General features: G+C 41.6%; 1 protein-coding gene across 5 annotated transcripts in view; it reads left to right on the top strand.

Annotated features, from left to right (window-relative positions):
- The window catches only part of ITPR2 (inositol 1,4,5-trisphosphate receptor type 2), a 222,855-nt gene that overhangs the window by 37,201 nt on the left and 169,865 nt on the right, over positions 1-15,789 (top strand). For all 5 annotated transcript variants that reach the window (XM_017745784.1, XM_017745783.1, XM_017745782.1 and 2 more), the window contains 10 exons: positions 4,987-5,141; positions 6,518-6,617; positions 6,738-6,898; positions 9,108-9,249; positions 9,966-10,124; positions 10,985-11,157; positions 13,255-13,374; positions 13,476-13,661; positions 14,210-14,461; positions 15,317-15,461. In XM_017745784.1, the coding sequence (XP_017601273.1) occupies positions 4,987-5,141; positions 6,518-6,617; positions 6,738-6,898; positions 9,108-9,249; positions 9,966-10,124; positions 10,985-11,157; positions 13,255-13,374; positions 13,476-13,661; positions 14,210-14,461; positions 15,317-15,461 (1,593 nt within the window). The remainder of the gene's footprint in view (positions 1-4,986; positions 5,142-6,517; positions 6,618-6,737; positions 6,899-9,107; positions 9,250-9,965; positions 10,125-10,984; positions 11,158-13,254; positions 13,375-13,475; positions 13,662-14,209; positions 14,462-15,316; positions 15,462-15,789) is intronic.

The raw sequence follows: 15,789 nt of genomic DNA, 5'->3' as shown, positions 1-15,789 counted from the left end.
GGAGGCTGGGGGAGAAGGGGAGACACGGATGCCGGCACATTATTATTATTCTGCCGTTGCACACGGGTCTGAATCAGCTCTGGAAATGCATACATTGTTTCTTACAGAATGTCTCTGGCTCCTAACAACAGGATTGCAACGTGATGTCTCTGCTAAAAATGCGATGACTCACAAATGAGTCAACAGTGAAGGTGTTACAGGAGGCTAACTGCTGTGCTGTCTGCCAGGGCTCCTAGCAGGCAGGAGCAAGGCTGGCCATTAATTTACTCCATTTTCTTCTCATAAAGAATTTTGAAAATAATCTAACCCATGGCGTTCTGCTCACGTTACTGCTCTGTGAAAATGCTGGTTTTGTAAGAGCCTCCTAAACTGGGTTAACATATTGAGATACCACGTTGCTCTGGATTTAACAGGCATTTTCAGAACTCTGGCTGCTATTAAATTTAATTTCTGCTGAAATCTGTAGTGCAGCTTAATGTATTCATTCAGGAGCAGGGCATTATCCTTGTCTGTCTCTATGCCACAAGAGGTGTCTTCACCAATTGGAATTGTAGATTGGGTTTCTAAAAGAAAAGGTATTTTAGGTCTGTCATGTTTTGTATCACCTTTAAGCAGTTGAAATGAAGGCCCTTCCGTAAACAAAACTCCATGTAAATCTCTTGAATTTTAGGTATGATGCCAAATTGAGTTAAATAAGGAAGGTTTGGATAGGTAGCAATTAGTAGCAAATTCTATTAAGAGCTGTGAAAAGGGTTATCTGCGGGGCTGCAAGTCTCAAGACAAATCTGATTGTACCTGATTATTTTGTCACTGATTCCAGCATGGGATTTGTCTCTCCTTACATTTGCCCTCCAAATGGCAAGCAGTATGTCTGCATTATTTTTTCTCTTTAAGCTTCCTTTTAAATCATGATGCACTGTAAATCAGTGGTGGTAGCCCAGGAGTTACAGACTTTGCTGTGGGCCTGGATCAATATTTCCACTCCTCACCAAAATGGTGGGTTTTCTCACTACCTAGGACTCTTTTTTTTTGAATGCTTGGCCTTTGCTTCCCTAGATGGGTCCCACCTGGAGAAGTGCCCTGGCTGTATTCTGGGGGTTTGCTCAGTTGCCTTTCCTGGGTGTGATTATTGAGCTTTACTGCTGCAGAATAATGCTGGGGGCTCACAGTCCTCCATGCCAGTGCACACTGAGGTTTTCTTAGGCTGAAGGAGCTGACTGCTCTTTGTACCACTGATACACTGGGTTGTTTGGAAGGTGCGGGTCCAACTCCTGCCAGGCAGAAGCGGAGCTGAATGTATCTTCTTCATCCTTGTGAGTGATTTAAACAGCACACAAGAGTGAAGTGATTGCACCTTCCTCACCTTGGATATGTGTCTGATGTGACTTGTGACAGCTTGTTGCTAGTTTGTTGTAGTTTGGGACAATCAAAGCTATGTACATTTTCCTTCTGTGAATGTACTATTTGGTAATACTGGTTTACCCACTGTTCTCTATACCCCTGGCATGTAATTCACCTGGGTTTTTTTGTTTTTTATAAAGCCTTTGGAGTGCTTTCCTTGGCTGTCACTGACCACATTGCCAGCATCTCTGAAACTGTTCTGTTGGCTTCCTCTTCACACTGCTTTGAGTTGAATTTTCTTCTCTCTGCATTTGAGTTCCTTTGCAGTTCTTTTCTTCTTTTCTCTTAATTGAATCCAGTTTTGCTGGCTGCATCTGCTCATATGCCAGTTTCTACCTGAGCAAATGTCATCTTGTTTTCATCTGCTTAGGAATGCAGTGCTTCTCCTGAGCTATTGTCTAATTAATTTAAACTAGTACTTTCACTTCTTTCCACATCCTCACATGGACTCATCTGCTGATTCAATAATGGCTGGGTTAAGTGTGGATTCTGATGGCTGCTTACTAAATTTAATTTATCGTGAGAAGCCTTCTGTGTGCAAGTGTCTGTGTGCATTCTCTCTCTCCCCCATAGAGAAGCATGTGCACGTGCATTGGGACATAAACTGAGCCATAAATTCAAATCCATGTTTGTTCCTATGTAATGGCAGCATTGCTGTCTCTCGTGTACCCCTTGTATGCAACTTGTTTCCAGAGCTGTCAGGTTAGGGGTCGCTTCTCCTTACGTGTTCTTTTTTTCCATGAGTAGTGCTTAACTCCCATAACCCGGGTTGAGTTGTGAGATTCAGATTCTAAAATAATGCTGTAAGGAGAGTTCTGAGGTTTGTGGGGGAGTTCAGCCTGGAACTGCTGTACAGCTCTCGTGCAGGTCTGATTTTGCTCAGCTAAGCTTGGCATTTCACTTAGCAGTGTTGCAGGCACTGTCTTGCCCTCTGTTGAAGTGGAATTTCTTTTTAGGCTAAAAACCAGATCTTGCTCCTATGTGTGCCTGCCAGCTGCTCAGCCTGGTTGGTGGAATTTCAGGCTGGCAAGCCAATTCCATTGCTCAACTGGAGCTATACAGCTATTGGGGACACCAGGGGGTGGGCAGGGTCTGCCCCAAACTGCTGGGTGAACTTCTCCACAGAGCTAATAGTTGGTGTGAACTACTACAGCACAGGAGACCTGCCTTTGACTCTGCCTCCTGCCAGCTCACCCAGTTTATACACTGCTCATGGTGTTTTGTGGTGGAGAATATCCCTTTGCCCAGTCTGGGTCAGGTGTCCTGTTCATGTTCCCTCCCAGTATGATTTCATATTTTGGTCTGTATTTTACCCAGACCCCCAGGATAAAAAGAAAACCATAGAATTATGAAGTGTCCTGTCTTTTTGTACACCAGTAATTTCAGTTTGGAAATTGTAGTGAAGTGGGTAGTTTCTGGGAAACCCTAACTAGATTTGAATGTAAGTTGTGGAAAATATCAAAAAGTTTGGATGCTGTTCAAAACTATCCTGTGCTACTTACCTCTTTATAGATCTCTTGAATTTTAAACTGATTATCCAGTTTTCTCTTTTGTTATGAAGTGTAGGAAGTAGTTTTTCATTTAATATTAGACTCTGACTCACACCTGCTAAGCTCTTAGAAGGATTCTTTTATTGTTTCTGTGCCTTTTCAGTTTGTGTCTCATCACGAATATGTAAAACAAAATATGTATGGAAATCACAAAAGCAATTTGCTATTTTCTCAATCCTTGCATACAGGTTAAATTTTTTGTGCATTTTTCTTTAGCATTTTTTTGGCATGAGATACAATAGGATGGGGGGACTGTCAGATGAGTTTACTCTTGTGCAAGTCACAGGAGATGGTTGCTCTTGTCTTAGCAAGCCTTCCTCTCAAATACTAGTGGCAGTACCATAATGATTAGAGGAGCCTAAGAAAAATTTCTTTCTGTATTTTTTTCCTGCTCTCTCTATCCTTGATAGAAGTCATGGGATGGAAAGCTGGCATTTTTAAAGCTTGATAATGAAAAAAGGAATGTTTTGGAAGGATTCAAAAAGTACCTTGAAATGAGTTGATGACTCGTTCTTTCTTCCCTAATTTCACTCATCCTTGATTTTGTTGTTTAATCTCAATTGGCAATATGGATAATCAAAGCTTTGCCCTTGATTATCCCTTACAGTTTGGTTTTAATCAAGCTACTAATGCAAACCAAGTACAGCCTGGCCTTTTCCATTGTACAGCTCTTCCTTCGTGGTGTATTGTAAATCATTATAATAGCATTTCAGGCATCCAGGGTTGGATTTGCTTCTCTTTTGGTTTTCCTCATTCCTGTTCTCCTCTCCCTCTGTGATGTATTTTGTGTACGGGAAGGGCCCTGGGCTGCCAGTCTCTTAACTGGTTATCAGTCTTTTGCAAGATGTGTAACTCAACACCCCAGAGAGCAGCTTTTACTTACACCAGTTGGTTGCTGTGTGGGTATGGGCACAGACTCCGAATGACTCCTTCAAGCCAAGAAATGTTCTCAGGAAAGGTGGCATTTGGAGTCAAAAGTATGCAGGTGACTAAAGAAACGAGGATGGTGCTGCGGGGTCTCAAAACTCCCGTGGACTCTCAGCAAGTGATGGGAGGAAGATCCCACCTTAAGCTCATGTGCCTTGTTTGAGTAACTTTGTCCCTCAGAGGGGACAACTCCTGCCCTTGCAGTGGGTAAAATCAGACCTGGCTTGGACCCAGCCTTGGGTGCATTATCAGCCTGTGCTGAGATTTGTAATACAATCCAGCTGGGGCCTTGCCTGTCCCCCTTTCCATGACAAGCTGGTCCTGATGGAGCAGATATTCTGGCTCTTGCCATTTAGAGAGTGTCCACAAGACAAGAGGAAACGGCCTCAAGCTGCTCCAGCGGAAGTTCAGGTTGGACATCAGGAATAATTTCTTCTTGGAAAGGTCTGACAGGCATTGGAAGGGTCTGCCCAGGGAGGTGCTGGAGTCCCCATCCCTGGAGGTGTTCAGGAAACAACTGGACGTGGCTCAGGTTGACAAGGGGGTGATCAGTCAAAGGCTGGACTCGATGATCTTGGAGGCCTTTTCCAACCTAAATGGTTATGTGATTCTCTGGAAGTGTGCTGCTGTAATTCTGCCATCTGAGAGGAAAAAGCCATCAAACTTATATAAGACAACAGTGGATTTAGGCAAATTACTTACTTTTTAAATCCCTTCCTTGTCTTAAAAAAAAGTTGAATTTTCATTAATTCTCTTCTTTGAACTGTGGCCCTTTCCAGACCAGCACTGTGTAGTTGCATCTGCTGGGAGTGAGGGGATCTGCAACTACTGCAGCTTTTTTGAAGTTGTAGGTGTCAAATAAAGCATATCCAGTGCTGCAGTGCCTCTGTAGCTCGTGGCCTGCTGTTGTTCTAATGACTTCCTGAGACCCCATGGGGCAAAGTGCATCCTTTGTGTTACTGCAAAGCCAGTCATGGTAGATTCTTGCTAGAAGGTTTAAAAAAAAAATTAAAAAAAATTCCAATTCAGATATATTACTTGTCTGCAAGGTAATTGAAGAATTTCTAGTGGGCCCTGATGCAAGCAAATAACCCTTGTGCCTAATCAGCAGAGAGATGGCGACCTTCCTGCTTCAAAGAAGAAACGCCAGGCAGGGGAGAAGATTATGTATACTTTGGTCTCTGTGCCACATGGAAATGACATTGCATCTCTCTTTGAACTGGATGCCACCACTCTTCAGAGGGCTGATTGCCTGGTTCCAAGGTAAAATAAAAAAAAAAAGGAAAGAAAAAAAGGGCAAAAAATAGTGCTGCATTGACAGGGTTTCTTCCTGGCATTATGCTGGTAAGTAAAGCAGAAAAAATCAAACATGAGCAAGTATTATCCTTCTGTTAAAATCTGAGGAGTGTTCATGGATAAATAAGGGATGTATAAAACATGATACTGCTGCTGTGACTGGGTAAAATAATTATAAGGATAAAACAAGTGACACTTAGAGAGAGTCTGTGAAGAGAAAAATAATGGTCTAAATATTGCACAGATCTGTGTGAGGATAGAATTGAGCTCTGTGCACTGTTTGGAAAAAATGTACTTCTAATAGATTTAACTGAATTGTTCCCAACAAAATAATGTGTGTGATGAGTTGGGCTTCTGTTTCCCTGACAGATCATGATGCCACTGAGCACATTTGTTACTCAAATGTATTCAGCAAGTGGCTTCTGGGTTTTAATTGTCAATATTTGAAATTTCAGCTGTGTAGCATAGCTGAGATTGGCTAGATAAGTCACACAGTGTTGGTTGTAGCTGAATGGGCTTGCAGACACTTGGGGCTGGTTGTTGTGAGGGTGGATTTTAAAGCTGGGTACCCACAAATACTGATGTATGTGGCTTTGAAGTGTGTTTGCTATGCTAAGTTCTGCCAGATAATTTGCTTACTTGAATACTCAAAAGCCCATCAGTGTGAAAGGGAGAGCGTGAATGGAGACCACAGTGAATATATTTCAAAAGTAAAATTCAGAGTTAAAATTGTAATTGATTTCTCAGCTCTGCTTTTTGATAATACCACAGATTATCATATGGAAAGAATTTAGAAGGATCTCATATCTGCTCTTTGTTCACTTGATTTTCAGTTGAGAACTGGTACTGTAAATGCTTGCTCTGGAACAAGGGTTTGCAGATCATAATGATGAAGCTGTGAAACCATGGTCAGCTTTACTTTCTGGCTTTTGTGCTGTGACAGCTTAAAAGGGTTCATTATTCTGCAGAAAAAAGAAAATGAAAGAATTGGGTTTATTCATGGAATGTATTTCTATTCAGATGGGATTTTATAACATCTTTCTTGTAGCTTTTTTTTTCTTTAAAAAATATTTTACTCCTCGACTTACATAAATACTTAAACCCAGCATTCTGCATAATCCCAAGATGCTGGTTGTTCTTGTTGCAGCTCTGCTCTGGGTGAGAAAGAAGGAGTCTAGGGAAAAGGGTACCACAGTGTCTTTTAGGTCCACCTACCTCTTTTATTGGTGTGGCTCCTGCTCTCCAGCCTCATGCCACGGGCCGGTGTTGCAGGGCATCCCACCTTGCCCACATGGGCTCAGAACTGATCCATCTCACCTGCTCTTTGCTCTGTCCCCCTTTAGGAACTCCTATGTCCGACTGAGGCACTTGTGCACCAACACTTGGGTCACCAGCACCAGCATCCCAATAGACACTGAGGAAGAGAGGCCTGTGATGCTAAAGGTAAACAAAATCCCAAACTCATTCCTGAAGCTGTCTCACTTCTAACATATGAAATGGGCATAATAATTAGCATAAAGGTAAGAGGATTGCTCACCCACTTTAAACCAAAAACTATTGCAGATTGGGACGTGCCAAACCAAAGAGGACAAGGAAGCTTTTGCCATTGTATCGGTTCCTCTGTCTGAGGTCAGAGACTTGGACTTTGCCAACGACGCCAACAAGGTTTTAGCATCAACTGTTAAAAAACTGGAGAATGGAACAATAACCCAGAATGAAAGGAGGTTAGTAGTTTTATTTTTTCCCCTGCTAAATTGTTGGTTGGTTAGTGATGATAACACAGTTAGTTATGATAATACAGTCATGGGTAGGTAATACCCACATGGACACACAGGCAGCTGGGAGAGGACACTTCAGTGCTGAAAGTGCCAGCCTGGGGTTAGATTCCACCTCTTTCATAGCATCCTTGCTGCACCTCAGGCTGATCCATGTATGTCCTGTGTAAAAGTGGGGCAAACAGCACTTCCCCAGCTTGCTGGCCATGTAAATAAATGGGTAATTCTCTGGGCAAATATCTTAGTCTGGATTTCCTTTGATAATCCACTTCTGAGATGTAATGTGAGGGTGCATTGCATCTGATTCTCGTGTACAGGAAAGCAGCACGGCAGGGCTCTTGACTTGTGTGAAGTTCACCACACTGCAAATCTGCAAAAGCCTTGGAAGGAGGTCTCAGTGTGACTGAGAAGCTGCCCCAATAATCCCTTTGCTTTCTCATTTCTATTTTCCCCTGTTCTCTTTTTCTATTTTACATCATTGTGATGTTTGCCCCATGTATTAATCCCCATTTCATCTGCAGCACTATTAGAATGCCTGCTCCTCACACCTGCCCCTGAATCAAGGGATTTTGTTGTACCTTTGTTGTACATTGTAGCCAGATATATTCCACTGCCAGTGATGTAGTTCCCTATTTGTCTTCAGCTGCCTGTGGTTAAACTGAATATAAGACAGCATCTCTGGCAGTGTGAATTTGTAACCTGTAATACATCATATACAGCTTTTTTTCTGAAAATGGTAATTTTTGGTGATGAAACTGGATTTTTGCAATCAGTTTCCAGTAGCAATTAGGCCAGATGGTTTAATATCATAACAGGCAGATTTTTAATAGCCTGGGTGTTGGTACTCAGCCCTGAAAAGCTGTGGGGCCATTTCATGATTGAGTTGACCCAGAGAGGGACATGACAGTGTCCAGGTGGGACACTGTGTCACTGTCAGTATTGTCAGGTCTTGATGTTGACAGATTGGTACAACAAACATGAAAAACACTTCAGAGCTGTTTCAGAACACTGCCATTATTTGTTTGTTCTTGTGATTTGGAAAAAACCCCAAACCATCTTTTTCCTGTCTTATTACCTTCTAGCATAGAGAAGTAGGAATCCCAACAGTTAATTCCTCATTTCTCCATCCTACGGCTGCCTTTTCTACTTTATTTCGTGGGGGTGACACACACCTTGCTGTTTTCCACCAGTGGGCTGAGGCTTTTAGAGCTAAAGCTCACTCAGAGGGTTTAGGTGAGCAGCCCAGCTCACTTGTGGATAATGGGAACGTTGTGTCTGGCTCCCACAGATGACTGAAAATCTCTTGGGGATCTTCCTGCCTCTTTCAAAGCTGGCAGATTTGTTAGTTATAGACTAGACATTGTCCAAATTGAAATGATGCTGAGTTTTTCATGTAGAAGATTGCTGGTGCTGTTAAGGGATATTCTTTGAAATCTGTGGACATCTGTGTTTCTCACTGCATGCCTGGCAAGGTGTTAGTAACAAGGAGACAATGATGAGTTTGTTTTCTTTTTTTTCCCATTTATATTCTGTCTTTTTGCATTTTCTGAAGGTGGGAGAGAAGGAATTACTACTGCCTCTGTCGTTTCTAGCACCTGCTTCTGACAAATCTTTTGTTTAGCAAAGAATGAAACAAATACAGTTTCTTGGGTCAGTATATATAGGAAAACAGTTATATATGAATATATATATGAAAAAGTATATATATGAAACAGTTTCATGGGTCAGTAGGGAAATTATCTAGTGGCAGAATGTTTTTATTCCTCTAGTGAGTCCATCATCTTGTTTCATGGACCCACGATAAAGCATAAAAATCCTTGCTAGGCTATGTAAGTTTCTTTTTACTGCTCCTGGGCCTTGAGGCCAGCTGGTATAGATTTTGGGTCTCTGAATACTGTGTATCAATCCAACAGCCTGTATTTTTCTCTTGTTTTCCCTCTGGTTGTTGTTTAATGCCTCAGTAAACAGCCCTGTGATTGATTTAAGCTTCTGCTGAACCAAGGCTTGGAATCCTTAAGTACATGTCAAACTTAACTTTGCAGTGATGGAAGTTCCATTGTGCCAGGTAAAGCTTGGCATAAATGTGATTTTTGTTCTTAATGAATCCTAGCAAGTGTTGAGTGACTGTTTATAATAATGGTTTGTCTATTCATTCTAGGTTTGTGACCAAGCTACTGGAAGATCTCATTTTCTTTGTTGCTGATGTGCCCAATAACGGGCAAGAGGTTTTGGATGTGATCATTACCAAGCCAAACCGGGAACGGCAGAAATTAATGAGGGAGCAAAACATATTGGCTCAGGTATGTCCTACTGTGTTAATAACTTAACTGTATTTGCAAACGGATTGTAGGAGAGAGGGATGTGAGAAAAAGTTATTTTTGGGCAACTTGGCTTATTCCAGGTTGGGTTTGTGTGTGGGTTGGATTGGGTAGAAATGACACTACTTGGTCAAAGTTCATCTCTTGGCCCTTAAATCAGAGTGAAGCACAAGGGGCTGTAGAGGGCTCTTAATTTCATGTGATTCTGATAAGATTTAAGACCATGTTTGAGAGCAAACTGTTCGCAAAATTTGAGACAAACATGGAACACGGTCCCAATCCTCCAAGTGTTCCCCACACAGTGCCCTTATGGACCTCTGACTTTGTTTGTGTGAGGGCAAACTAATGCACTTTTTGAGAAGAAAACTGAAAGAAATTTTAAAAAAGGGGAAAAGGATGAAACTGGACAGCAGCCAGTGTTGTCCTCCTTTTTCATCACTAAATTATCCAAAGTTAAGATATGTAACTAAACCTGAAGTTGGGGATAGCAGTAAAGAGAACGCAATGTCAGTTGAGTTGGTGGGAAATGTAAAGCTAACCCCAAATGCATAAAGCTGTGATGTCTCAGATTGTGCCCCCACTTATGTTTAGTCAAGGCTGTTGTGCTGATCCTGTCAGAGGACATTTTCATTGACTGCTGTAAGTTCAGCAGAAATCTGGATCTGATTTTCACTCTCAGTGATTTTGATTTTGAACAGATATTCGGCATCCTCAAAGCTCCTTTTAAGGACAAAGGTGAAGGATCGATGCTGAGACTCGAAGACCTGGGTGACCAGAGATATGCTCCCTACAAATACATGTTAAGATTATGTTACAGAGTTCTCAGACACTCCCAACAGGACTATAGGAAGAACCAGGTCAGTGGTATTGAGGATAATTTTCCTCCTGATTTCTATAATTATATATCCTGGGTTTGGCATGACTCTCTGCACTTACAAGTGGGATTCTGTGGTAATGGGGAAAGGCCTTTTTTTGTGTGTGTAGCTCAGTAGTGTGTGAATTGAAAGTTCAACAATGAATATCACAAGTTCACTTTGTACTTTTGCAGGCTCAGACTGAGATTGGGGTTCACTGCTTCATTCACGAGCTTTCTGTTATTAAAAATATGTTCTTGAAGCCTGGATTGTAAAGTGGGAAATCTGCAAAGCTGTCTGTTTCTCTTGCTTAAATATTTGTAGAGGGATGGCAGCGAGTCAGAGCAGAGGTTGTTATATCAGGTAGCCTGATTTCCCACTGCTGGAGACTCCCTGTGAGCAAGAGGTATTTCAGAACATGGACTAAAGGGACTGGAGATAAAAGCCTGAACTGCTGTGTGGCTTCTTTGTTTTCTTTCCAGTGTTTTACAGAAATATTTCTGTCCTGAAGGGAGAGAAAAGGAGGGAAGACTCAGGGAAAAAGCTTCTTAAACATGATAAAAACGTTTCAGTTTTTCATTTTTTTTTTTAAAAAGAGGTTGCTATTTCTTGAATTTTGTATGTATTTCCATGGATTCATTCCTTTGGTTTATGAAAGAATGAGAAGAGTTAGTCATCCCTAATATGGAATCTGTTTCTCAGGGTACATATTTTAGGTATTCAGAAGTTCTTTTGTTCAAGCCAGTTGAGGGAGGAAAGTTTTGTGCATTATTTTGATTGCTAACTGAGCTGGATGCCTCCGGTTCTAAGAGAGAAACCATTACTGCTCAGCAGGTCATCGTGGGAATCTTTCCTTTTTTCAGGAATATATTGCTAAGAACTTCTGCGTCATGCAGTCCCAGATTGGTTATGATATTCTGGCAGAAGACACCATCACAGCTTTGTTGCACAACAACAGAAAACTGCTAGAGAAACACATCACAGCTAAAGAAATAGAGACGTTTGTGAATTTACTCAGGAGAAATCGAGAGCCAAGGTTTGAAGTGGTCCACGTAGCATTTTGGCAGTAGCTGTGAATTGCATGCTATTCATTGCTTCAATGTATCTTTCTCCCTGTTTTGACCTGGCAGACAAAAAGCCCACCTGTGCAGAAGATATTAGAACTACCTGTAATTGTTGGAGTTTAACCATATCCACATTTTAAAACTAGAGCTTAGAGAAAAGAGGGCTTATACTTTACAGGACAGCTTTGAAAATTTGGTCTCAGTTCAGGTTGGGGCAAAGAGAAATGAAGACCATGTTTAATTTCTCCCAGCTTTGCAGCTCCTCTGTGAAACTGCCACTTGTGTTGGTTTCCCTGCTAATAATAATTTTACACACATGTCAATTTCTCTAAGCTTTTATTAATATCAGTTTTCCTGCAGGTTCTGATTCCAGGTCAGACCTGAAAAGGGCCTAGGACAGTGAAGATCCCATAAACACGTCTCCTAGAGCATATTTTGTTCCAAATTAAAAATTCTGGCCTTGAACTTCACTCAGCTGAATTTTTTTTTTAAATAAGCTTCAGGTCAGAATATAAAAGAAAAGGATTTCTTTATTTTTAAATGGAAAAAATCTCTTTATTATTGGATTTTCAGTTGTAAAATTAGCAAAGTAATATAAGAAATGAACGTACTAAAGGCCAAATATTGTGTTCTGTAATTGTGAATACCATTTTCCTGGTAGCAGCTAAGGATACTGCTCAAGGTCTTGGTGCTTCACTGCCTCAATTATTTTCTATATGCCTGTTTTACCTCACTTTGTAATCTCATTGCCTCTCCCATGCTCAGCTGGGTTGGGCTTGGTCAATATGAAGAGGAAACCACGGGATCAGCTCTGTCTCTGAAGGGTCTGTGTTTATTGACAATTGCACATCACATTTTCTTGTGGTGGAAGAATTGGTGCCATACCCACATCATACAACTGCTGTGTATCCACTTGTTTGAGGAGTTCAGGAGCAATAAATGTTTCAAAATTACCCCTTGCCAGAATGATGTAATCTGAACAGTAAAGACTTGATCTGATTTTCACGGAGAGTCTTGCAGATTTTTGCAGCACTGTTGGTGTGAGTGAGAATTGTGGAATTCTGCTCTAAAACACATGAGCTACAAAATTAAAAACCTTCCTGAGTTTTGGCTCCAACCAGGTGACTTCCCCAGATATGTATTTATGTGCTGTTTGCTTAATTTTATCTTTTTGATTGCTGTGCACTTTTAATTGTTGCCACAAAGCTTCACTTCAGTTATGGATATATTTTTTCCTAAGTCTACCCTAAAAATGCTGTCTGTACTCACCCCCTACAGTTCCCAGACTTTAGTGGGGACTGTGGTCTGTGCTAGAAGTTCAAACTGTTGGGTCCTTGAATGGCTAATAGCAGATGACCAGTTTGTACCTGGATTTCTAAGGAAGTGGAATATATGATCCGTGTGTGTATGCCTGCTCACATCTGCTCCCCAACCAGCTCTTGAGCACCTTGCTCAGTTTTAGCTACATCTGCTGGAGGAGTGGTGGGCTCAGAGATACTTAATTCCTATGAATATCAGAGAAACAGGAAACTACATAGAGGGAAGAGGCCCTTTTTATATACCAGTGTGTAAATGGCTGCAATATGGATTACTGTTACTGCACACACAGCAATCCCTGAAAAGAGACAAACCCAGGTACCTATTGAATGTCCCAGCTGTGAGGAAAGCCTCAGCCTGAACCTTGTTAAACATCAGAAGACCTAAATTTGAGAGACAAATTCATAGGAAATTGAATTCCCTGCAAAGCTTTGTTCTTTCTGCTTTACCTCTTTGAATGCAGAGTCCTGTCTGCAGGTCCTGACAAAGCAGCACTCTTCTCTGGTAGCCCAGCATTCCCTGGCAGTGTTCAAGGCCAGGTTGGATGGGGCTTGGAGTAACCTGGTCTAGTGGAAGGTGTTGTGAGTTGCAAGAGTATGAAGTGGCAAAGATCATATGTTGATAAATACCATGATACAGAGTCCCACTAGTCTACCCATCCTCTAATGCTGAGTGCTAGAGATTTCTACTGCAGTTCTCCAGTAGTAGTTTAAGTCTCATGTTCTGCTGCATCTGTGGTTTTTTGACTGCAGATTCTTGGATTATCTGTCAGACCTGTGTGTATCAAACACCACAGCAATACCAGTAACTCAGGAACTCATCTGCAAGTTTATGCTGAGCCCAGGGAATGCTGACATTCTCATCCAGACCAAGTGAGTATCTGTAATCAGAACATGCAACAATTTTGTTGTCTGCTCTCTTAAATTCCCAGCACTTTACTCATGGCTCCACTGTGAATGGTTTTTGTTTGCAGGCTGGTTTCAACCCAAATGGACAATCCCTTGGAATGCCCAGTTATCTCAGATGACATTGATGAAGAGGAAGTGTGGCTTTACTGGATTGACAGCAACAAGGAACCTCATGGCAAAGCCATCAGGCATCTGGCTCAGGAGGCAAAGGAAGGCACAAAAGCTGATTTAGAAGTTCTTACCTACTACAGGTAAGACTGCTTATTCAAACGGAAGAAAATGTAGTCTCTGAAGACCCCCAGTGCTGTTCTTATCCAGTTCATTTGCCAATATCAAAAAAGGAAACCCGGTCAAGCCAGAAACTGAGATTAAAAGTTCATTTCAGGTTTTTCTTGTGGGAGTCATCACAGTCTCTGCTGTCTATTCCAGGCAAATCTTGAGTTTCCTTTGCTCATCATGTCTCTTTGTGTCTATTTTTTATTTTGCCTCTTACCTTTTATTTATTGCGCTTTAATTTAAGGTTGTGCTGCCCTGGAAGCAAGGCACGCTCTGAGGACAGAGCGTCCTGAGTGTCTCAAGGATTAGGGAGGAAATGGGACCACGGAATAATGTTTTCTACTAATTGAAAACAAATAGTTTTTAATGTCAAGTTGCTCCCTTGCTTAACAAAGTCACTCTTGTTATTTTTCAGGATTTATATCAGAAAGGCTCACAACAGGCTTGTAACATGAGACTCTAAGGTGTATTCTTTCATTTCCAGCCGATTTCCTTGAATACCACATTATTACCTTTTTTTAAGGTACCAGCTGAACCTCTTTGCAAGAATGTGCCTGGACCGCCAGTATCTCGCCATCAACCAGATTTCTGCCCAGCTGTCAGTAGACTTGATCCTCAGGTGTATGTCTGATGAAAGCCTCCCCTATGACCTGCGGGCTTCCTTCTGTCGTCTGATGCTGCACATGCACGTGGACAGAGATCCTCAGGAGTCTGTGGTGCCTGTCAAGTACGCCAGATTGTGGACTGAAATTCCTACCAAGATCACAATTCATGAGTGAGTTGCGAGTGTTTCAAACTAAAGTACAAAAGCTCTTTGTAGGGTTAGTCTCAGAACAAAGCAGTTGCAAATGTCCAATGTCCACAAAACGTATGTGAGAAGGTATTTTGTTGCAGAGCACAGAACTATTAATTATTGTTACTCTTGGAGACTTCCGTGGGCAGCTTTCAATCATTTAATATTTAAATTTTATTTTTCCCTATGTTCTTTTATTGAACAAGCTGGGGAAGATGGAATGGTCTTTCCTCAGACCAGCTGCACTCCACGTAATCCAGTTGTGTCTCACAGGACAGGTTTGCTAGGCTGTAACTTGGTTTTATACCTCAAGCTCAACAGAAAGCCACAGCTGGGAACCCAGAATTAAGATACAGCTGCTGTCCAGAAAGAGCTCACAGAGGCTTTGGCCTTCACTCAGTAAAGTACTTAAGCACGTGTTAAATTTAATTTTAGAGAAAGGACCATTGATTTCAGTGGAAACCCTCTCTGGCTCCACTGATTTGATGGAGCAGCAGCACTGGGATGCTCTCAGCCAGGGAATATCTGGCTGGAGAGATAGAGGAAGAAGCACGTCAGCGTAGCAGGCAGTGTTAGTGCCCTTGTTGAATTGCCACAGCAAGACTTAAGAGTCCTATCTGCCACAAGAGTGGTATTATCCTGTCTATGTTTTTCCCATTCACTTCAACCCTTCCTGGTACTGTTGGAGGGAAGGTTTGTGCATCCACTTTCCATATCTACAAAGAGCTGAACTGAGTAGTTTCAGAGGATCATGATCGGTTTGTTTTTCCTTTAGTGACAACTGATCCTGATATTAGAGGTGTTTAATTTTCCTTCTTTCTGTGCCTTGTATTGTAGGTATGATTCCTTCACTGACTCTTCAAGGAATGAAATGAAGACAAAGTTTGCACTAACAATGGAATTTGTAGAAGAGTACTTGAAAGAAGTTGTGAATCAACCCTTCCCGTTTGGAGACAAAGAGAAAAATAAACTTACATTTGAGGTACTTCTCAGCTATCTGCATCCTACTTACAGTATTCCTCACTTCAGATAAGTTGACATTGTTTTTTTCAAAATAAAGCCAGTTGCAGAATAAATGTTGGTGTAAAATAGCCTAAAGAAGCACTTGTTCCTAATTCCAGTGTTCTTGGTGATGCCTGGTTCTTGTCTGCTGTGTTTTTCCAGCCTTTCCTTCCTTCTCCTGAGGTGATTGGATTTCAGTGGAGGGAGAGGGGATTTGTGGGGGGGTGAATGGTCATATTCCTGTTCTTTGTACATTAGTGAAATAACTTGTAAGGATTCTTCAGTATTAAGTAAGTGCTGTTTTCTGT

The sequence above is a fragment of the Corvus brachyrhynchos genome, unplaced genomic scaffold (genome assembly GCF_000691975.1).
Source record: "Corvus brachyrhynchos isolate BGI_N302 unplaced genomic scaffold, ASM69197v1 scaffold209, whole genome shotgun sequence".
In the NCBI taxonomy this organism is placed as follows: domain Eukaryota; kingdom Metazoa; phylum Chordata; class Aves; order Passeriformes; family Corvidae; genus Corvus; species Corvus brachyrhynchos.
This window is presented reverse-complemented; position numbering and strand designations above follow the sequence as displayed.